At 38.4% G+C, this 22,876-nt stretch overlaps 1 protein-coding gene across 3 annotated transcripts; it reads right to left on the reverse strand.

Annotated features, from left to right (window-relative positions):
- Window positions 1-754: 754 nt before the first annotated feature.
- On the reverse strand, window positions 755-21,419 carry LOC146363507 (cell division control protein 42 homolog). 3 transcript variants are annotated; one of them, XM_084920221.1, is made up of 6 exons: window positions 21,335-21,419; window positions 15,848-15,952; window positions 6,454-6,526; window positions 5,734-5,843; window positions 5,257-5,454; window positions 755-3,942 (listed from the first exon to the last, which is right to left on the reverse strand). In XM_084920221.1, the coding sequence occupies exons 2-6, from the start codon at window positions 15,950-15,952 to the stop codon at window positions 3,853-3,855; spliced, it is 576 nt and encodes a 191-aa protein (XP_084776347.1). In that variant the 5' UTR covers window positions 21,335-21,419; the 3' UTR covers window positions 755-3,852. The 3 variants fall into 3 exon arrangements, with proteins under 3 accessions (XP_084776347.1, XP_084776348.1, XP_084776349.1); XM_084920222.1 differs by having other exon boundaries at window positions 21,326-21,383; XM_084920223.1 differs by lacking the exon at window positions 21,335-21,419 and adding an exon at window positions 21,197-21,312.
- Window positions 21,420-22,876: the final 1,457 nt, after the last annotated feature.

Consider the following 22,876-nt stretch of genomic DNA (forward strand, 5'->3'; position numbering starts at 1 on the left):
TGCGGTCTTCTGCTACCGTAGCTCTACTGCTCATCTTGGTTGTAAGGACTTTGGAGTTACTGTTGCTTCTCTATCTGCTCTAAAAAGTCTAGTAATTTTTACCCAGAGACGTGCTGCTTACTGGATATTTTCTGTCATTCAGACAATTTTATGTAAACCCCAAAGATGGTTGTGCAGGCATATCCCAACCACAACCATGAGTCACCTTTCTTCTGACGTTTGAACTTCAGAATGTCTTGCTTGTGTCTGCATGTCTAAGTTATTGAGTTGTGCTGATGAATGGTGTACCTAACAAAGTGCCTGTTGAGTGTGGATGTAGGTCTGTTACTAATTGGAAAACAATTACTTTTATTTAGTTAAGAAAAGTGTCATATCTTTAATTACGCTGCCCTTTGCTTTTGAAGTATTTAACGCATCTTTCACTTTTTTAAAATAAAAGGAATAATTAGATATATTCATACAACTAAATTAATATTCCTTCTGCTAAAGTTCTCAGACAAGCTAACTGTCCTCACATCTTTTGTTGTTGTTTGTTTTAAAAAACAAACAACAGCAAAAGATTATACATTCAGATTACTAAGACTATTTGAAAAGAACAACTACAAATCCTCCATCTAATTTTGAAACATTTATACTTTCATCCATGATGAGGCAGTATGATTTAAAATGAACAAATTAAAAAGATCCTGGCAATCACAGGGATAAAAAAAAGCAGTTTTCTAATTTAAACAAATAAAGTCCAAGTGAAAAAAAAAACATTCAAGTACTGGTTTTATTATTTCCAAACACCCACCGCTTCCAACATTCATCTTTTAAAACATCTTTAATTCTTGCTTCAGCTCTCATGTTTCTCTCCTGCCATTAGAAGCTTGTTATCACTTAGTTTCAACCCGGCCAGCAATACTCGAACCAGCTGTTGGCACTCAACCGTCAAGTGTCAGTAAAAACGTCTAAAGAGAAAAGGAATTAAAATTCCAGAAACAGCCAGTTAAAAAAAAAAAAATCACCAGGAAACAATAAAGAAAAAAAATCTATATAATACTTATAATCATCCATACATAATCAGAATAAACCATCATCAACCATAGAAAAGAAACAGAGGAGGGAAAGTGGAATTTCAGTTCATTTGAATGGGAAATGATTTCAGTTTAAAGGTTTCAAATGTGTTACTGACTCCTGATCAGTGTCAGAGAACTTTAATATCTCACCAGTTATACCGCCTTAAACCATCCTCAGATCAGAGGTTTGTTGATTGTAGCTTTAACTAACTTTATGAAAGATGAATAAAAACAAGCAGCACCGACTCTTTCAGTCCAAGTTTGCTGTCAGAGCAGCAGATTGCAATAAATGACTGGGAAAATTCAGTCACTGAGGAGGGTTTTTTTCTAAAGGTCAGCGCAGCACTTCCTTATTTAAAGGTAGTAACATTAAAATGAAATAAAAACTGTGAAGCTACTAGAAGATGAATGAAGGTAGAACTGATGTCTTTAAAAGACCCAACTTTAACTTCTCAAACACTGATCAGTCTGATTTTAGCCAATGAAATGACACACAGAATCCTTTAAACCAGCCTAATCCCCTTTAAGGCCTCCAGGAGGAGCCAACGAGCCACCAGAGAACCACCTCAGGTTCTAGCCTGGAGCAGCGAAGCAGGAGTGGACAAAACAAGAGGTCACACGTGGGCCGTTTGTCTGTGTCGACTTTAACAGTTTAATAAGGTGGAAAACATTTAAGAAACTAAAAAAAAAAAAAGGCGCGTCTCACAGTTTTCACACAGTGACTCGTTCTAAAGGAACATTTCACCCAATCTTTTTCAATATCTCTACTAATGTTTACAGTTAAAAGTTATTGTTAGGAGTTATATAATGTTGTGTGCAGTTGCATGCAAATTCTTGCAAAACATTCACGTTTCTGTGGTCAGGTGTAAACTGCATGACTTCAGATTTCCTGAATATCCCACATTTGTCCTGTTACCAGGTGGAACTTGAGAAATCTCAGACAATTCAAGACTTAAAGAGTCTGAATATTATTTTTGTTACTTTGGAAAGCAATGCATCCACATGAGAACATCGAGTTTCTAACTTCTCTCAGCTACAGATTGAGGCACTGTTAGCTACTGTGCACACCAATGCATGTGTTGTCCTGCAACGTGCAGCTTCTGCCCAGTTAGTAAATGTTTAGTCTCAGTTATTCTTTTTGACACGGATGAAGTCAAGTTACAGAACTCGCACCTACAGCACGCAGAGGCGTTATAAGGAGGAGACACGGCTCTCAAACAATCCTAAACTGAAGGCTACTGGAGCTGCAGCGGTTAGCAGCGTTGCCTCACAGCAGGAAGGTTCCTTGTTTGAATCCCCTGGTCGGTTTGCAGGCGTGAGTTCACTCCAGCATGTTGGGTTAAACGGTCATTCTTCCAGTGTTTGGAGGAAACAGCTAGGAGTTTTTTTTACTGTTTATTTTGGGATTTAGATTTAAAAGTGCCCAAAGGTGTCGGCTAGATGATATAAGAGTGCTGAAAAGGTTTGTTGATGCTCTTCTTGTTGCTTTTTTGAAACCAGTGATTGAATAAAACAGCACTAATGTTGACTTTCTTATGATCAACACTTTTGATTACATTTAAATCTACAGTTTAAGCAGAGGTGGATGGGTTTATCTACTTTAGGATTTATCTAACCTTGTGTTGGGATCAAACTACAGCTGCTTGGAAAGATTTCCTGCTTTCTTCAAAAGGACTTTCTTGAATTATATTGTGGATACATTAAGAGCAAACTAGCTCCTTTGCCTCAAGTTTCACAGGATTTTTCGCCACAGGATGAGAATGTCAACAAAGGCTTTCTAGAAGCAAACACAGCCACTCAGCAGCTACGCTGAAACACCTCTGGACAATTAATTTAAAGCACTACCTTAAATACTTTTAACTTCACCGGTGACCAGGACATAAAAACTGCACTTACAGAAGCAACAGTCAAATCTAATCAAAGCAGCTCTACAGGTTTGACTTGAAATAGGCTTTTTTCTCCTGTAGGTTATTATTTTTTGTATTTAGAGAGTCCTCAGCTGAAAATCTACGAGTGCCACGTGTCTCTCTTATGTCTTACACAAATCCACAAAGCCTGCACAACTGCATACGATTTTTTGGTTTAAAGGTTAAAAATAAAAATTCTAAATCTGTAAACAGAGTTAATCTTTATGTTAACAAAAGAAAAGGGAAAAATACTGCTCAAAGTTTTTTTGTTTTAACGTGGACAAGTTAACAAATTAAAAAAAGCCATTGTTGAGATCAACAGTGTAGTGCCCGTCACTGCTACTGTACACCACAACCGTTCAAACTCTATGATTACCAAATTATTTCAAGACTATGAAATCAACAGCAGATCAATCACTAACACAAGTGTCACAAATATAAAGCAGCAGTTTACTGACCCAACACATTGTTCCCAACATTTATTTCAGATATTTTATACAGTTCCTTGTAGATTTTTTTAATGATTTTAAAAGTTTTTGTTAAGTTTCAGCTGCAAACGTGACTCCATCCATTGTTTGTATCTTCAAGGCATCTGAGGTTTAAACTACTATTGCTCAATCTGCTTCCTGCGATTATTAAAACCCTGTTTCCAGGTTAGCGAAGAGTGTTGCTCAAACATGTTAGTCATGTTACGGTGATGAAAACAAAGCGCCTATCCGTTCTAACACCACACCCACGTTAAGTCACTATGGCTGAAGGCACTGTTTAAATGCGTCTACCCTCCCCCCCTCAGTTCCCATCTGGGTTAATAATCTCCTCCTGGTCCACCTCCACCTTCTCCTATCCTCCTGCTCCTCCTCCTCTTCTTCTTCTTCTTGTCGTGGCGTCTACAACAGAACGCAGCGCTTTTTGGGTTTGGTGTCCGGAGGCTCCAGAGCTGCCAGGATGGCCTCGTCAAACACGTTCTTCAGTCCCCTCTAAATAAACAAAAACAACCCATTATTAAATAAATAAATAATAATTAATTAAAAAAAAAAAAAAAAAAAACAGAATTCAAATTTAAATTTTAAATTCAAAAAATTCAATTCACATTTAAAAAGAAAGAAAATTCTACAAAGGAAACTAGAAATGAAAATAGATGACGTTGCCATCCTTTTAGACCGAGGTGGAGTTCTGCCACAGATCTCTGCATGCCTCAAATTTACTTGCAATAAAACAAAGTAAAATAACAAATACTTTTTTCTAATAAAGGGAGCTCCTGTCCTCTCGCTGAATGTGCTAGGGCAGCGGTCCCCAACCCCCGGGCCTCGGACCGGTACCGGTCCGTGAGTCGTTTGGTACCGGGCCGCGAGAGTTGAGGCTCAGGTGTGAAATGTGTAGTTTTCAGGGTTTTTATCGGTTTTCAGCGTTATTTTGTTATCGTTTTTATCTTTAACTCGGTTTTCCTGGGTCTTTTCACGTGTGTTATGAATAAATCTTCTTTTTTTCGGTACCGGTACTAGTTTTATTTTGTTGTATTTATCCGCGACACCTTAAAGGCCGGTCCGTGAAAATATTGTCGGGCATAAACCGGTCCGTGGCGCAAAAAAGGTTGGAGACCGCTGTGCTAGGGGAGGCGGTTTCTGTCTAGCTCTACCAAAAAAATACATAAAAATAAATAAAAGAATTTGACTAAATAACATGACCGTATGTAGAATAAGTAGATTAACATGTAGGAGGAAAGTCTTCTGTTTTTAACTAATCAATTACATTTAAGAAGACTTTTTTTTAAAGCAGGTAAACACTTTGATTCCCCCCCACCGCAGACCATGCAAAAGATTCAGAAGTGAAGTCAAAAGGAAAGTAAACCAAGTCTGATTTACTTTTAATGAAAAAATGAAAAAAAAATGTATAGAAGTCTACAGAAATACGATCTTTTGCTCCCTTCCCTCCTCTATGATCTCAGTAAACACTTTCTTGATAACTTTTTTGGTTCAAATACTAGTTTCAGTTCCTATTTAATACTCACAGGTAATTGTCTGATGATGATTTATTTTTAAAAGTGCTTTTTAAAAGCTGATTAGCAGTTGTAACCAGAATCATGCCTAGTACACGGAGCCACATGGAAATGAGCTGATGTTTCCAGTTTCACATCTGGACACAGACAGTTCTGTAGCTACACGTCGCCACGCTTATTAGACTTAACTGTGAAACTTCCTTTGACCTCATCAGTTTATCTTTTCAGACCTGAGCTCACATGGATACTAAAGGCCTGTTTCTCCCCCCTCAGGCGACTACTCCTCTCTCCGTACCTGCGTCAGAGCTGAACACTCCACGTATTTGACGGCCTTCAGCTCACGAGCCAGTTTTTCTCCGCTCTCACAGCTCAGGGCTCGCTGTTTGTTCTTGGCCAGCTTCTCCAGGGTGTTGCTGTCGTCTCTGAGATCCACCTGAGTCCCCACCAGCAGGAAGGGCGTCCGTGGGCAGTGGTGTGAAATCTCTGGCACCCACTGTGAAAAGACAAGGTCAAGGTCAGGCTTAATGGACTTTTAATGCAACTCCAACTGACCTGAACCCTCCTCTGTGTCCTTAAAGTTACACTGTGAACAAATTTAGATCTAAAACCAAGCTGATGGTGTTCTCAATTAATTTTTACTGAGAAGACAATAACTTGTCATAGTAAATAATTTGGTTTACAGATTATTCTGACAGCCCTTGTTTAAAAAGGTAAAATGTACATGTGTCAATCTTAATCTAGAAACAAAAAACACAGAGAGAGCTAAACAAACCTTCTCTCTGACGTTCTCGAAGGATGAAGGTGATACAACAGAGAAACAAACGAGGAAGACGTCAGTCTGAGGGTAGCTGAGGGGTCGCAGTCTGTCGTAATCCTCCTGACCTGCAGGGGGAGGCACAAGATGACAAAATTAAGCTAATAGAGATAAAAAACAAAACAAAGCTTCAGGTCCAGTTGAGGTGGGCTCCAGAACTGAATCAATGCCCATATTAAAGTGTCCAACTTTGGACCACACATGAACATGTGCAGCGTGCTACAAAACAAAAACCCTCCACCCTCTTCGCCATAACGACGCAGCGGGTATTTTCATTTAAACGTATGGATACTGAAAAGGTTTAATCTTAGGAGTGTGGCTTGTTTATTTGACAGGTAAATGTGGAGCAGATCGCAGTCCACTCAGTCTCATCTCCACCAGCTAACATCTCACACTACCAAAAACTCTCACTCTCTCCTACTTCCTGTTTTACCAAAAGTGGTGGTGAGATGTAGCCAAAAATTAAGATTTCATGATGCATTTTTTCCTCCCAGGAAGTTTTCATCATCTTTTTGATAGAAGAGGGTTAGCACATTGACTTAGTTTTATTTTTAGGTTTTGTAGTGCTTTTAACTGCACTAAAAAAACCTTTCTGTAAATATTAGGCAGTCACTGCTCGTGGGAGTGTGTTCGGTGTTCCTACAGTGAATTAACTGAAATGGTTTTAGATTTTTTTACCTGCAGTGTCAAACAGTCCCAGAGTGTACGGTTCTCCACCGATCATCACCGTCACGGCATAGTTGTCGAACACCTGGGGGACAAAGAGGGGAAAAAGTGAGAAAACAGAAGCCGGATGATATGACAGAGAGAGCAGAAAACAAAAAAAGGAAGTAAAGTGTAGACTGGAAGAAGACTTCTTGAGTTGTTAAATCGTTGAAAAAGGAAGTGCTTTCCTAGTGTTTTTGTTTGACAGACGTTCAGCACCGCTGTCATACAAATCAGACAACTCCAGTGTTGAATATGCAAAGTTAAAAAGGCTAAAATATGAGCACATGATGCGCCATTAAGCAAATCTTTAACTCATTAAACAGTGGATGAGCGCGCCCATCAGCGGTTTCACACCTACAGTTTATTTCCTCCGGTCAGAATCAGTTCAGTTTCTAAACGTGTCAACTGAAAAAGAACAAGGACAATTTATGTTGGGCGGCTAGTTGCTAGCCTGTGCACATCTACAGCACCTCATGCTTCACAGAATACAAAGAAATAACCGCACGTGACTACGGGAAGTTTTTGTTTTTTTAGCTCAAACTTTCAACATCTACCTGGTAATTGGGCCTGACTGAGCTCGTATCCTGTTCACACCACAAACAAACTGCTGAGTTCATTTGGAACCGCACAGAGACGTCCTCCAAAGGGTCTCGGTGCGGTTGTTTTGGTCCACACTCAAGTGCGATTATATTTACATCTGCACAAACGAACTGCAGCAAGAGGGAAAATGAGAAATTGATTTAAACTGACTAAACACCGCAGGCGTTCACCTCCATGAAACCGATCATTTCCAGTGTTGAGAACGTGTGAAGTGGATTTCTTAACATTGTGTGCTGTATCTAAGACAACTGTCTGGATCTGTATGATGTGATTCAGAGCAGTTGTTCTCAAAATTGCCATCTTGGCCAGAGAAATCCAACCTACTTGCTGTTCAACCCTTCTTTTTGAGAGGTGCAGCTACTCGGCCTGGTGTAAAAGAAATCAGGATTATTGTGAACTGTGAATCATGCAAAGCTACTGCAGTAGGGTCCAATGATAAAGATATGGAACTGGAAATGGGTAAAACAGCTGCCCTTCAAATAGTTTGTTTCATACATAATCTTTACTGAATTGCATGAAATGATGGAAACTGAATATTGTTTTGTTGTTGTTCGGGTAAGCAGACCTGCTGCGTCTTGGTTCAGTCCTTCCTTTTATTTAATCACAGCCATACCTTCAGGCTGCTGCTGTGTACAATAAAACAGTCCAGTCCCAACATGCCTGCTAACTTTGGCTCGGCGGACGTGCGCTAAAGCAGGGAGTGTTCACGATGATGACCTCATGCATTATAAAACAAAGTACGGTCACAGTAGTTGACTGGAGATGCTTGTTGCACGACGATCTTCATAGAGACATGTTTCATCAGCGAGTTTCAAGCTGCTCGACTGTTTCACAAAACAATCAGCATCATTTTGAACTATAACTGTAATGTTATTTAACACAATTATTCATTAACTTAAAAATACAGGCTCAGCTTTTAGTCTCGTCTTGGACTGAAAACCGTTTCAGTCACTTAAAGCAACGAGTCTTCACAAGGAGTTTACTTTAAATACTACTCAGATTGGAAACACCCCAAATAAAATGATTAAATAGGCAGAGCTGATTGACCTGCAGACAGTTGGGTGCACACCAGTGGGTGTTTGTGCTCGTGAAGCCCATCTTATTTGGGAGCTGCTGGTCACTGCTGGCCCACAGCCTCCATTGTGTCTGTTTGTGCAGACGGCTGTGAAGCGAGACCCTCGTGACAGCAGACTTGGAGGCATCAGAACAATTGGATGGTAGCCACAGGTCGAGGGAGAAACAGCTAAAGCAGACAGCCAAAAAACACTTTGGTCGCACGCCACCAAAAGTGAATCAGGCGAGATGAGTCAGCAGACGACAGCTTTTCTGGCACGTAAAACATTTTGGGACCCACCAGAGGTTCTGGTCTTCCATCAAAGTAAAATGTTTTTGTTTAATTGCTGAAACTTAACAGAAAGTTCAGTCAAATGACCGAGGATAGCAGGAAAATGCACTGACGTCTGGAAAAGTCACACAGACTTTTCGCCTTAGTTATATGCAGACAAATCATGATTATGTGTAATCACGCTCAAAGATCCTGAGCCAGTAAGAAACCCCAGTTAACTGTTAACTGGTTTTACAGGATTTGGCATTAACACGATGGTTTACCATCTTTTTTTAACCCAATGCTAACCTAATGTCCAGAGAAGCTGCTGCTACAACTGTTCAAAATTTCTTCTACTTGTCTGTTTGTTGGTTGTTTATTTTTCTTCCAAGCACAGGGAGGCAGAATTGACCCGTCGTTTGATAGACTGATGAAACAGTTCAGAGTGTGCGACACACACATGCAGAGAAATGGACAAACAGAGACAGAAGTGCTCTTCAGGTCAAGTTTGGACAGAAACACTGAGTAACTGGCCCCACCACTCAAACATCCACCACACAGACAGAAGAAGAGACACAGGTTTGATGGTAAGAGCTTTGGATGGAGCTCAGACTACAGAAGCTGCTGGAAACAGATCACAGCAGACACAGTGGGGGAAAGAAAGCGCCAAACGGTGTCCCGACTGTGCTGTTACGATAACTGTATTTATATACCGTTTCAGTTTCATACAGAGCCAAACAACAGCCTGAAATGAAACAATAAACACACTCATTGTAAAATGTGACAGGTTTGACATCAGATTCCTGTAAGGTGACTTGTTTGTGAGGAATTACTTCCTGGAGTAGACTTACGCTCTCCTAATTTCTTACTGTGTGGCTTGTTTGTCAGCAGATTGACAGGAAACAATGCAGACACATAATACAACACTGATGTATAGTTGCTCAACACACACACACGCACACACAGAGCAAACATGAAACAAAGCGTACAGGAGAATAAAGTCTTTTGTCTAAAACAAGACATTGCTCAACTTAATGCTGCATGATGACTAGTCTCAAAGATTAGGGTTCATTAAGTAAGTTGGTGACATTAAGTAATAAGGCAGTGATTAACAACAGGAGAATGCAGGTAGGAACAGGATGTTGCACAGGAATAACAACAATGTGACAGTAACCAATAAAAACAAAATAACATGTTGGAGGTGTGTAAAATCGTATTACTATTCACGGATGATAAAAAATAATAAGCATAAAAAGTTGCATTTATCAGGAAAGAAAGTAAAATTTTACAATAAAACTGTTCTTGATATCCTTTTTTTACATTTATTTGAAAGTATTTCCACTTCTGTCTTGAATAGCACCTTTATTCTGAAAATATTACAGCCTTCCTGTTTTATGTTGGGCAATATCTTAATCAATAACGCAATATAAAAGAAATCTTAAGGTAATTTAATACAACGAATGTTTTACACCTTTATTCTCAAAATATCACAGTAATTATAATCAGTATTTTAATAATAAAGTCAAGTCTTTAGTACTTATATAAAGGTTTTCCTACATGTAGAACTAATAAGGAAAAAAAGAGCTCTATGCTAACAGCAAAGAGCTACTATGCCAGTGTTTTCATTAGTAGGAAGCCACAGACGAGCTGAAAACTACAAACAGCTAATACGTTAAGATATGTTTTTACATTATTTTTTTCGGTGGGTAATAAAAGTGCTCAAACAGGACTGAGAAAACAAAGAAGAGCAGACAGAAAGCAAACAGCCCAGTCTCGGCAAACAGAGGTGGTCACGTGATGCCCTCACTTCTACTCTTGTTGACTGACTTTAAGAAGAAGCAGAGCGCATTTTTAAATATGAAAAGGAAAGCTCATATGCACTGAAAAATAATGGAATAACAACAATGTGACATTTAAACAACGCATTTGAAATAAAGTAGTTGTACATAAACAAATAATAGATTAATACTGACATGACCATTCCTGCATATACATACTGCCATTACTGCCAAACATACAGCCCGGGGAAGAACGAGCCTATTAAAGCAGCGATCCCCAACCCCTGAGCCACGGACCGGTAAGGGTCTGTGAGACGTTTGGTACCGGGCCGCGAGAGTTGAGGCTTGGGGATGAAATTTATGGTTTTCAGGGTTTTTATCATCAACTCTCTTTCCCTAGGTATTTTCCCATTGGTCTTTTAAATGCATTAAAGTTTAAAGTACTTTCTGATCTTGATAAGGTTTTAGAATCATAAAGAGGTAAAATGGCAAATACTACTGTTGTTTAAGCTGAAAAACAGTCTAGATGTGAAGGTTGTGCTTTTATACGACAACAATAATCAGTAACAGCCGTAGTAATACTGGAAAAAAAGTGCATTTTTTTTAACTTGAAAAAAAGAAGATCTTGTTTTAGTAATTGGTGGCCGCCAAAAATCGTAATAAAAATTCAAACAGAATTGGTTGTACAACATTTGTACTGAAGAGTTAAAAATAGTGGAGTGGAAGCGAGGTGAGTGAGATGGACAGTCTGACAGGAAGAGAAAGATAAAAGTTGAGTCAGCACTGTTGCTTCTGCAATTCTCAAACAGTGCTGACTGCTGACAGACCAAGCAATGGCACCAACAGAAAACAGAAGACAATTACTCATCAGTTTGCGGTCCCTACTCACAGACCCTACCCATCATCAATTAGGAGGCATTTCAGATATTTCTAGCAGGGCTGCAGAGCCTGTCAACGCTCAGCAAGCTGTTTTCTGATGGCAACAAACCACAGAGTCAGAGAATGCAGGATCAGCTGAGCTGAGGCGCACATGGACCACATTTGTGTCACGCTGCAGAGCTTGCGAAGCTTCTTCCTCATCGCGCTGCTGCAGCGTGACGCAACACTTTTGAATAGTCACGAATCAAACAGGATGTCAGGAGACAAGCACACATTTCTAATCCTGCAGGTACAGACATGAAACCACCAACTGCACGCACCAAAAACGACACAAACGTGTACAAGAATCAGAACAAACAGCGAGCGCTAGAAAGTTTACAACTTCAAGGAAATGATGTGCAAAAACTCTTGTAGTTGTGAAAAAGAACTTTTTACCAAAATATCATCCAGGTTCATGCTTGAGTGCAAAACGGTGCTGCTACCAAGATACAATTCATTGTAACAAATTAAAAGAGGACAGCTTAATGAATGCAGTAGGAGCTTGGACCCCGTAGCAGGGTTTATAAGTCATCATTTAACAAGCGTATTGTAATAACTTTTAAGCCCTTCATTTTTATATGCAACATTTAACTTGTAGCATTTTCTGTGTGTGAACTGTCACAACCTCTCTCTGCCTAATGGAGAAGCTGTAGCTCAGGAGGTTAGGAGCGGTTCATCTGTAATCGCAAAGTTGCTGGTTGGATCTGCAATGCGTTCATTGCAGTAGCAATGTGTGTGTGTGGTGGATAGAAAGCACTAAAGTATAAACAATAAGTGTTTGTATGAAAGGGCCATGTTGTATAAACAGAGCTGAAAAGCACTACATAAGAACCAGTCCACTTACCATTTATCAAGATGTCAGCTTAAATCTAAGGTGGAGCTTAATCAATATTTGGCTCTGTTGGCTCAGCAGTATGAGAAACAGACCTCGAAGTGTAACGCAGGGTCTCCTTTTCTAACATTTCTTACTCTCTATCAAGAACATTTTGTTTTTTTCACCGTGTTATTATAGGTATAAAGAAAAGTCCAACTTGATCATGTGTCAACCTTGAAAACTGTAACATCAGCACAAATTTAATTTAGGAACCATTTTTCAATAAAGATTAGAGGAAAGTGGGTCAACCAAGTTATTCCATGTAAAAATGTTTGATGACCATTACTGGTTTAAATCTAAATTAAGAAAAAATATTCCATGAAAGACAACTGACCTTTGGGGGAAATGACTACTTACATCACTGATACACCGAAGGTTTAAGATATTTGAGAAAAATACATGTGATGTAATTTCAAGGTGCTGCTGACCATCTGCTGACCGAAAGATAGAGTTCCACCGAGTTTTAATAACACTAGAAATGTTATTAGAAAACACTGGATATATTTGTAGACCAAACGTCACGTCTCATACAAACTTTGCCTACTATAAATGAACACCGTGAGACCAAATGCAAAAAGGAGGTTTGTTTCAGTTTCTGAAAAGGTGTGTTTTATTGTTCCTTGAATCCACCTCACCTCTGCTTGAATGGCACGTGCATAGTTGATGCACTGTAATATAATAACTGAGGGAAAAGCTTGTGTTAGCACAGAAAATTTAAAGGGACATGGATGTGTGTATGATTGTAGAGCAGGGCGATATGATCAAAAATATTTATCACGATATACATTTGAAAATTTGCGATAACGATATAACTGACGATATAATTGACACTAGACAAAATACTTTACAACTCCACAACTTTATTAGTGCAAAAACAAAACATCAATGTATTTTCACTTAAACAAGCAGCTGTTTATGTGCATTAAAGTTATATAAAAATGTAACAGTGCAAATGCAAATTCCTTGCTGACAGTTTAACCAAAAGGGAAACTGGCCGACATATCCTCAGCATAACCATGTATAACATCCACAAAACTTAAAAAGAGGTTATACACACACAATACGGTAACATTATGTTGAAGCACAGTACGTATCACTCCGCGAGACTCCTGCCTACGATAGCTGTAATGCTCCGACAATCCATCAAGCGTTGCGGCTTCGTAGCTTAGCAAACTCGTACTAAAACATTTGACAGATTTTCGAGCGCCATGTACCACATAAAATTGTTTCGAGGTCAGTAAACACAACCAGAATTCAAACATAAGGCACACGGGATTATAAAGGGCACTGTCGACTTTCAGAAAAATCAAAGGATTGATTTTAAGTGTGCCGTATTTTCCAAACAACACGGTAATAACGACGGCCCGCTAGCATGCTCTACCAAAAATAGTGCTTTTTTGTGTATCTGACGGTCGAAAGCTAAACCAGTTCCACACCACTGAAGTTGCAGCATTTTTACAAACCACTTCTGGTTCATCCGTTTCATTCAACGATCCGCTTTCGCCTTTCTCATTCTCCGCCGCCATTCTTTTTCCGCCATGTGCGTATGAAAACAAAGGCACTGCGCATTCACGTTTTACCCAAATTCTATCGCAATATTTCACTTTCTTATTGTTACCCAACATTAGGGCTGCTCGATTATGGCAAAAATGATAATCACGATTATTTTCACTGAAATTGAGATCTCGATTATTTGACGATATTTATTTAACAATAACAATGTGTTGAATAATGACTTTAAAGATTGTCAAAAAATAATATAAAATAGTGTGCAAATACTGATAACAGTGCAAATGTTTGCAATATAAAAAATAAATGAAAAATGTAAACATCTATGTTTAGTGAACTTTGCAGTGTTGCTCTGTGGTGCAGCTACGACACTGTAGCAAAGTTTACACACTATGTCTACTTGATCCACGTCTGACTCCGCGAACCCATAATGTTTCCACACCACTGAAGTTTTTTTTACCTCTCTTTTCAACCAACAGCAGTCACTCTCCTCTCCAAATAACTTCTGCTTAGCTTTCCGAGCTTCCCTCGGGTCCTCTTAATCAGTGGTCCCCAACCCCCGGGCCTCGGACCGGTACCGGTCCGTGAGTCGTTTGGTACCGGGCCGCGAGAGTTGAGGCTCAGGTGTGAAATGTATAGTTTTCAGGGTTTTTTATCAGTTTTCAGCGTTATTTTGTTATCGTTTTTATTGTTTACTCGGTTTTCCTGGGTCTTTTCACGTGAGTTATGAATAAATTTTCTTTTTTTCGGTACCGGTACTAGTTTTATTTTGTTGTATTTATCCGCGACACATTAAAGGCCGGTCTGTGAAAATATTGTCGGGCATAAACCGGTCCGTGGCGCAAAAAAGGTTGGAGACTGGCTGCTCTTAATTGTTGTGACACGTGTTCGAAATGCAGAGAGGTGCGCTCGATTTGCCACACGGAGCAGCGCGAGAATAAAGCACGAGGGAGGGGCTAATAATCGGCTCAGTCATTTTTAATGATCGTTGAAAGCCCAGATCGTAATCGTGATTAAAATTCGGTTAATTGAGCAGCCCTACCCAACATTACACCGCTATTACCGTGAACGGTATGATATGGACCAGCCTTATATGATTGGTCTAGGTAAACTAAAGGGGACGGGTCTTTAACTTATCTGATGAAATTTCACATATTTTTGTATCATTTATGACCATTTGTTGACTAAACTTTAGTCATAGCGTTCCACAGGGTTCTGTGCTAGGACCAATATTTTTCTCATTATACATGTTTTCTATGTCACAGAAACACTGCACATATTTTGATTTCTTTGACAATGATACACAATTAGATTAGGAAACACATAAATTAGTAAACTACAGGCTTGTCTCAAACAATTAAATTCCTGGATGACCTGTAATTTTCTACTTCTGCATTCAGACATATTTACACATAGAAAGCTTTGAAATGACAACTGAAGTCTGTTGATTTTATATTTAAAAAAAAAGACACATATTTATATGTGCTTCACATCAAGAAAGTTTCACATCACTAATTTGCCAATGCATTTCTTCTACAACTTCTCAACCACTACATGATGTTTTGCTGTGGAACACTCCTAACAGACCTAGAGAAGTGAGAGTTACTGCTGCAGCAAGCTTCATTTTGAATTTATCTGCACAAAATATTTTAAATGTTACAGTTACAAGCAAGACGTTTGCTTATATATCGTTTTACACAGCATAATGAAAATAAAGGATGAACAAACAGCCTGACTACAATGACTTGATTCAAACTTGTTATTGATCAAAGTAAAGTTCATCCTGTTTTTTTATTAAAATGACACACTCGTACCGCAGTACATGCAATACGTTTATGTACATATAAATGAAATGTAATCTTGTTTGAAGGTGATGTGTGTTAACGCATTTTCAATAGAACTGATCGAAGCCCATCAAAAGCCATTAAAAAAAATATTTCAGTATAAAATATAATAGTCATAAATGACCCAACTTGGTCCTTTCAGTTCTTAAAAGACTCCAGAGTTTTATTACTTGGTAGTAGTGTACTACTACCAAGTTTTGGTACTCATTCCCATCTTTTAAAAATAAAAGTGAAGCTGAAATATGAGTGACACTCTCTCACTGAACTGGAAAGGTATGTGCATGCTGTAAATACAGTGGCGTCGATACTGACGATACTTTTTTCAGAAACCTGTTTATGTAACCTACATACAGCATTTACCCATCTATGAGTATCACTCCACAGGAAAGACCTGCACACTGGGTGTTACAAGGAATAAAGTGGCCCATGCTGCTGCTGTGTGTCAGCTCACTGTCATTTCAAGTATTATTACTTTGGGGAAGTGAAAAAGTTAATCGTGTTATTTGAGACTACTCACCGTAGGAACGTATTCAGAGGGAAACTTGTTTGTCGTGTATGAGATGAGCAGGCATGTCTTTCCCACTGCACCGTCACCCACCACCACACACTTTATAGTTTGCATCTGAGGAGGAGAAAAGTAGAAAACCTTCTTATTAAAACAAACACAATCTCCGTCTGTGTGTTTGTTTCTTTATCCCTGAACTGATCCTAAAACCACAAGGAGCTAGCTACCAAACCTGGCACACAGCTACACCTTAGATCCCTGAGGTGTTCTTATGTATGTCATATATTTAAACGTCATCATGTTGCCTAGTAACCACCTACCAATGGGCTGATATGGCTCATTTATCGCATTTTTGCACCTTACAGAACCTTATAAAAATCACCATATCATTTTTATTTCACACAAAATTTTATTTTTATCCACAAAATTGAACTGTGCACCTATATAATGCACCTACAACACCTTATGAAAACACCTTCTTGTTTTAATTTCATGATAAAAACACCACATTTAAATCCACAAAAGTTAGCATAGTAGCATAGTGAGCATATGCTGGTTAAGAAAAAAGGACATATCAGTAACTAAGTGTACAACAGAGGTGAGACAGGGAAGTGGGGTCTCTGGAAGACTGCTGGAATGACAAAATAAGCCCCTGACAGACCTTAATCAGGTGTTTGTACATAATGAAAGTAATTATATGTTATACATAATGGAAATCACCTGATGAGTGTTGCCTTTAAGACAAAAGCAACTTTTTGAGACAATCTGTCCCAAATCTAAAAGGATCTATGAGAATAATCTAAGGTTTAATCTACTTGAATCACTGAGAATGAAAGTATTAATAGGCTGTAGTTGTACTTCAGTCATTATCAAACTGAGCATCCGGTGCAACTGCTACATTTCAGGGGCTTTCCATAAGCGAGGTGATGCCCTGCTCTTGATTCTGCACCTCCCACCAATGCTTCATGTGCAGAAGGGTAACCATGGCAACATAACTGTATACAAACAAGCCTTGACAATATGAGACAAAAGATATCAGTCATTACAGTCGATGCTTATGACACAATTTCCAGTTACTTTTAATTAAGTTTTAGTGCAAGCAGATGCAGCTGCTCTGTAACAGGTTGATTTTATACAGAAGCAAATAAATGTGAGAAAACGACTTCTCCAACCACCCTCATAATCAAATGATTTTTATCTACATGTAATTTCCACACAACTTTAGTATATCAAATGAAGTCATGTATAAATTTTAGCTTCATACTGTGAGTGTTTTCCAAGTTGCAGGCCCTCAAAGTAGACAACGGGCTATATTTTGTGTCGTTTCATCTGTATTGTTTTTTCACCTTATCTTCAGGGCTACAAAACACATTTAGGTGTTGTTAAAAACACTCACTCAAATCAATCAAGTGTCCAAATCTAATGCCAAAATTTTGTTTGAGAATTGTTTTCCAACTTTGAGCATCAGTTTAAAAGGGACATATCACCAGCAAAATCTCACACAGTAATGCCAATAGGCATTGTTACACTGGCTCTTTGGTCTGTTTTCTTATAACTCCCCTGGACAAAACCTACATGCATTTCTGGGCAGCTTTAAGGGTCATATTAACATGCAAGATTTTCTATGTAGTTATGTTTTGATACTATGCTCAACTTGCCACTGTGTTGTGTCAAGTAAGAGGGCGAAGCATTAACTAATTTACTATGTATAGATGCTTATGGGTGATCAAAATGTAGATTAAATTACTTTTCCAAACACCTGCTCAGTTGCATGTTTAAGAATTATTAAATGGTTTTTATGCCCTTTTTTCCCTGCCTGTTTGCATCAGGTGATATGAAAATGCGGAGTCAGTATGAGACTGGCTGATGGAAACACTGCCTGGTCTGTAGCGCGATGTTTACTACACAATGACTAGAGAACCTGTGACCTCTCTGATGCCGAGCAGCTCTCATACCCACTCTGCGGCTTCATTAAGAAGGACAATGGTTAGAGGGCTATGGCCTACCACTTCATCACTGGCTCTTTGTTTGGGTAAACTGGCAGTGCCAGAATTCAGCTGAACTCTGATGAGTCAGAAACAAGGTGGCCAGTCATTTGCAGGCATGATGACACCAGTTATGTCTGCAGAATTGATTTGTCAGCAGAATATAGTTTTGGGAAATTAGCACTAGCTGAGTCTTTTCAATGCCCCTTTCTGCCCCAGTTGCATCCAGATAATTTTCATTACAGGGCTCATTTCTAAAACCCTAAGCATTTTAGCTTAAGGGTGGGCTGTAGCTCAGGCGGTAGAGCAGCTCATCTACTGATCAGAAGATTGGTGGTTTGATTACTGGCTTCCCCCTAGTCTACATGCCAAATATCCTTGGGCAAGATACTAACCGATGCATCCATTGGAGTGTGAATGTGCATGAATCTTAGATAGGCACTAACAGCTTAGAAAAGGTGCTTGTGTGAATGGGTGTGACTGGCCGAATGAATTTGTTGTAGAAAGCTCTTTGAGTGCTCAGATAGAGTAGAAAAGTGCTATATAAGAACGAGTCCATTTACCATTTAGCAGAGTTCAGTTTGATCACAAGTGGGACTACAAAGACCAGTGAAAGATAATGTACAATTAATAGTTAGTATTCTACATATGTTGAAGGACATTCTCAAATCGTCTAAATACTAAACTACTTTGGACGTCAGTTTGCCTTAAGATGCAACTACTGCTACAACTTTCAATAGCTCAGTTTTCTTGGTTGCTTTGGTTGCCTGAATTGCTGTCCTTATTCAAGACTAGCGAAATACTTAGAAATATGTTAGTTTAAAAGACTTGCTGTTAGACTGAACTGCTGTATTCTTGTCAGTTTACTTTGCTTTTATGGGAAAACAGAAAATATGTTTTTATAGAAAAATAACATTTTTTTTATGTCTGAAGAAAACTTCAATTACACTTGAGGCCGACTCCAAAAATTAGCCAAATTCATTAGCTAACATCTTGTCAATCATAAGTCATTTGCCAATAACTGCAGTTTAACACTTAGATCCACCCATCACCTGTAATGCAGTGTTTCAACACACCAAGATGGTAAACGCAAGCCTGGGATGGGACTTTTACTAGAGTAGGATGTCACGACAGCCATGTCTTTTATCCATCTGTACTGTAATAATGGTTGTGGCTGGCCGACACATTTCTACTACTGTTTGTGAGTAAAAATATTTTGTTTTCATACTATTTGGTATTTGAATAATATCAACATTAGCAATACATCAGGAATAAAGCAATGGACTTGTGTTAAATATTTTGGGAAATTTAAATTTTTTACCCCTGATTCATCACAAAGGTTCTGGATGGCGCTCATTTGTAGTGAGTGTAGGCCATCAACCCGCTGTTTACTACAGCTTTCAAAATGCCGGCTGTAAAGCGTCCACATCTATTTACTCAGGAGGAGGTTGTAAAGCTTTGTGAAAGTAGTCCAATATGAGTCGATGAGTCAGTGAATCTCACTTCTGACCAATGACAGCTATACTGAGGTGAGATTAACCTTTCTGCCGGTAAGCACTCCTGCGTTTGCCAGTGTTACCTGGTATTACTGAAAGCTTCTTTGAAATGGAATCAGTTGTCAGACTCTAACACTAAGCAAATAGCCTCTCATACCATTTAAGAACATAATCAAGTTGTTTATCAGAGGAAAAGTGTTATTTTTACACACTCAAGCCATTAGCTGACATAATATTAGCCTATATCCGGTAGTTGTTATAGGCGGCTCATTGTCAGCTGCCCAGAGATGGGACAGTTGGATGTGCGATCTGCTGACAATACAATCATATAAATATGCCTGTCGACATACACATTCCTATGCTAGAGCCCTGACTTGAGTCCAGGAGATCAGGCTTTAGGTGAAGAGGATGAGATGGAGATAAGAGAGGAGAGAGCGTTAGTGGAGGGTGTGTAGAAGAAGGAGGGGAGGATGAGAAATGTATCATAATTGACACTTCACAGTAGTACTCAGGAATCTGGAACGTGCTAATAGAAATACAGTGGGATACAGAGAGTTATACATCTATTATATAATTTGGCACTCCCCCACTTAAAGTCACTTCTGACTCTAAAAATAAAATTACATTAAAAATAACACAGCAGGAGCCAAAACAGCAACCTTGAGGCTTTAAAAATCCAAGCAGAATGCAAAATTAATGATGCTGGTTGCACCTGTCTTTTCTATACGGTCTATGGAAACAACAGACAGACAAAAGCACCTGACATTGATAAATTTTATCATTTGTGCAGATAATTAGTCAACGAATCCCACAACAATACTAACAACTGGACTGTTCACCAACTCAAATGAACGTGAGCAGGAATAAACCATGTAGATAATGGTTTATTTATGCTAGAAAACAAGACACTAGTATAGCTTTATATCCTACATATCTTTCCATCCCGTTCCCTCACCCGGCTGCAGCAGATGCAGAGTTTTTTCCTTCCCTATGTAGCCAAAGGGTTGCTCATAGGGGGTCATCTGATTGTTGGGATTTTCTCCGTATTCTCTGTATTATTGTAGGGGCTTTACCTTACAATATAAAGCGCCTTGAGGCAACTGTGTGATTTAATGCTATATAAAAAAAAATTGAACCTTATCGAATCGCCTTTAAAAGCTAAAATATCCAAAAATTTTAAAATGGTAACTTCAAGGAAAGCATAGTGTTTATAAGTTTTATATAAGACACTTTCAACTTTCGTTGTCAAATTTAAGATAGATTTTGTATGAGGTACTACCAACAGCAGTTTAATAACACCGACTCGTCAAATAGAAAAGTCAACAGAACCCTGAGCAAACACCGACAACTTCAACTTATTTATGGCAACTTTTTCAGCTGTAAATGGTTAAAAATCCATTCAAGTGTTGCTGCTTTTCACTCACTTCCGCATGTGAGGCTGTGCCACTTACTTACAGTAAGATTTTAATCGCAGGCCTGCTACTTGTACAGTAACTGAGTACAGATTTCTTTATGTTTTAAGGCCTAACGTCGCTACCTGCTGACAGTTTTTTCACGGAAATAATCTGCTAAAAGTTTATCATTAAAAGTTCTTCTTCGAAGCTCGCTAACTGAGGCTAAGCTAACCTAAAGTTACATCCGCCCAGACCCCCACCCACAGCAAAATAACCTGCTTAAAAGTATTTTAACATAAAGATGATAACAAAAAACAAACTTAAAAGACGCGTGTGTAAACTTTATAAATAAGAGGGTTAAACGTTGTAGTTTACCTCCCAAAAATATAAAAACAAAAAAAGATCGTACCGGTAACTTTGGGCAGAGATTTAACGGCGAAGCTAGCTTAAAGTTAGCTCAAGGAAATCATTTGTTTTGACAACTACCGTATAGGAGAGTGAGCTGTCAGCTCACTAACAGCCAGTTTTAACTCCGGAAAGATGAGCCCAACACCTCCCGGTGACTTTTGTGGATATTTCAGTATTTACCACCGATAAATCGTTAGCGTCACTTACAGCGCCTACCTTTTCAAGCCACAGCCGCTGGACTTGCTATAATGCGGTGCTACGTTCAGGTGCTTCCTGTAAACTACCCCTCCTCACCCGAGGCGGAAGGCGGAACTGTGACCCATGTTATATTCAAGTTCCTCTGTTTTTATTACTTTTCATGTATAAAAGCGTTTGTTAATTCTAACTCGTTTTAATTTAGTTAACATCACAAAAATATATAAATTAAAAGTTATGGTACACGAGTTTTTATTCATTATTTATTTAGTTTTTATTTCCGGTTTTAATTTTTAAAAAATCAAGCTTTGTGTGGAAGGTATGTGAGAATTTTTATGGCTTAAAAATCACCACGTTCCTGTACTTAAACCAATCACTGTAAAATACAATCTTTATTAATCTTTCAGTCTTTCTTTTATTAGTCTTTTATTCTGTAATTGATTTAAAACAACACGGCCACAGGTAACAGGTAATTATTCAATATTTTAAAAAAAAATTCTTATTAAAATAACACTGCATTACATTATAGTTACATTACAGTGCAGGTGTAATGTAAATTCTTGTGCAATCACAAAAAACAGGCAGGCACTCAAAGGTCTGCTCGTGCCGGTTATGAAATTTACATCACTGAGAAATTTTGCATCTGTAAGAAATGCTAATTTTATATTTTTTAATTTTATATATTTTTATATTTTTCTCAGAAAAATAGAAAAATTAGCTTAACATGATCAAACACCCAGTCAGGCTTTCACCTGTCCAAGCCTATGACGGCAATTATTTCTAATCCTCTGCCCAGTTTTCAATTTTCAGAGCTTATATTCTACTGTCTTTAAACATTTTCTTTCTTCAAGATTTGTGGTTAAATTATGTCTCTTCTTTCTATTATTATTCATTATGTTTTTTGTCACTGATTTTTTAAAATACATGTGTCTAAAATAGAAAGTAAAACAGTTTTATCATGATCAAACAAAACCAGGACAACAGAGAAGTGGTTTCACCCATTTTTGGTTGAGAAGAAAATGATTTAAAAGATAGTCTAAAACAGTCCCTGGATGCACAATCAGAGGTCATCTTAGCATTAAAAGGTACAACATAGAGCCACATAATCGAATTTAAAACTGATATTTTAGGTTAGCAGTATAGATTCGCATTAATAACCTGGCTCCAGTTCAATAAAATGTAAAAACCACACATAGACTGACAGATTTTCCTCAGTGATCACCAGAGGGAGAAAAAGTACACACTGAGGGTACTTTTGTTTTTCTTTTTAGGGTCACTGCAATGCTCACTGTTAAGGGCCATTTTACATGTTTTAACACAACCAGAGAGCGTCCTGGTGTTCTCTGCTACTTCAGAAATCTCCATGGATTCATACACTCCACACTCGCTGACATTTCCATTTGAGCAACGAAAAAATTAGGAAAAGATTTCAAATTCAAGGCACCTTTAAAATGAGCAATTCAGCCTGTAACGTGTTACATTTTTTGTAGCTGTTTAACAAAACATATTCAATTTAATTGTATATGATTAGTATTAGCCTCTGAATGCTCGCCCTGCTTGTTT

The sequence above is a fragment of the Perissodus microlepis genome, chromosome 22 (genome assembly GCF_051167445.1).
Source record: "Perissodus microlepis isolate ML-2025 ecotype Zambia chromosome 22, ASM5116744v1, whole genome shotgun sequence".
NCBI lineage: Eukaryota > Metazoa > Chordata > Actinopteri > Cichliformes > Cichlidae > Perissodus > Perissodus microlepis.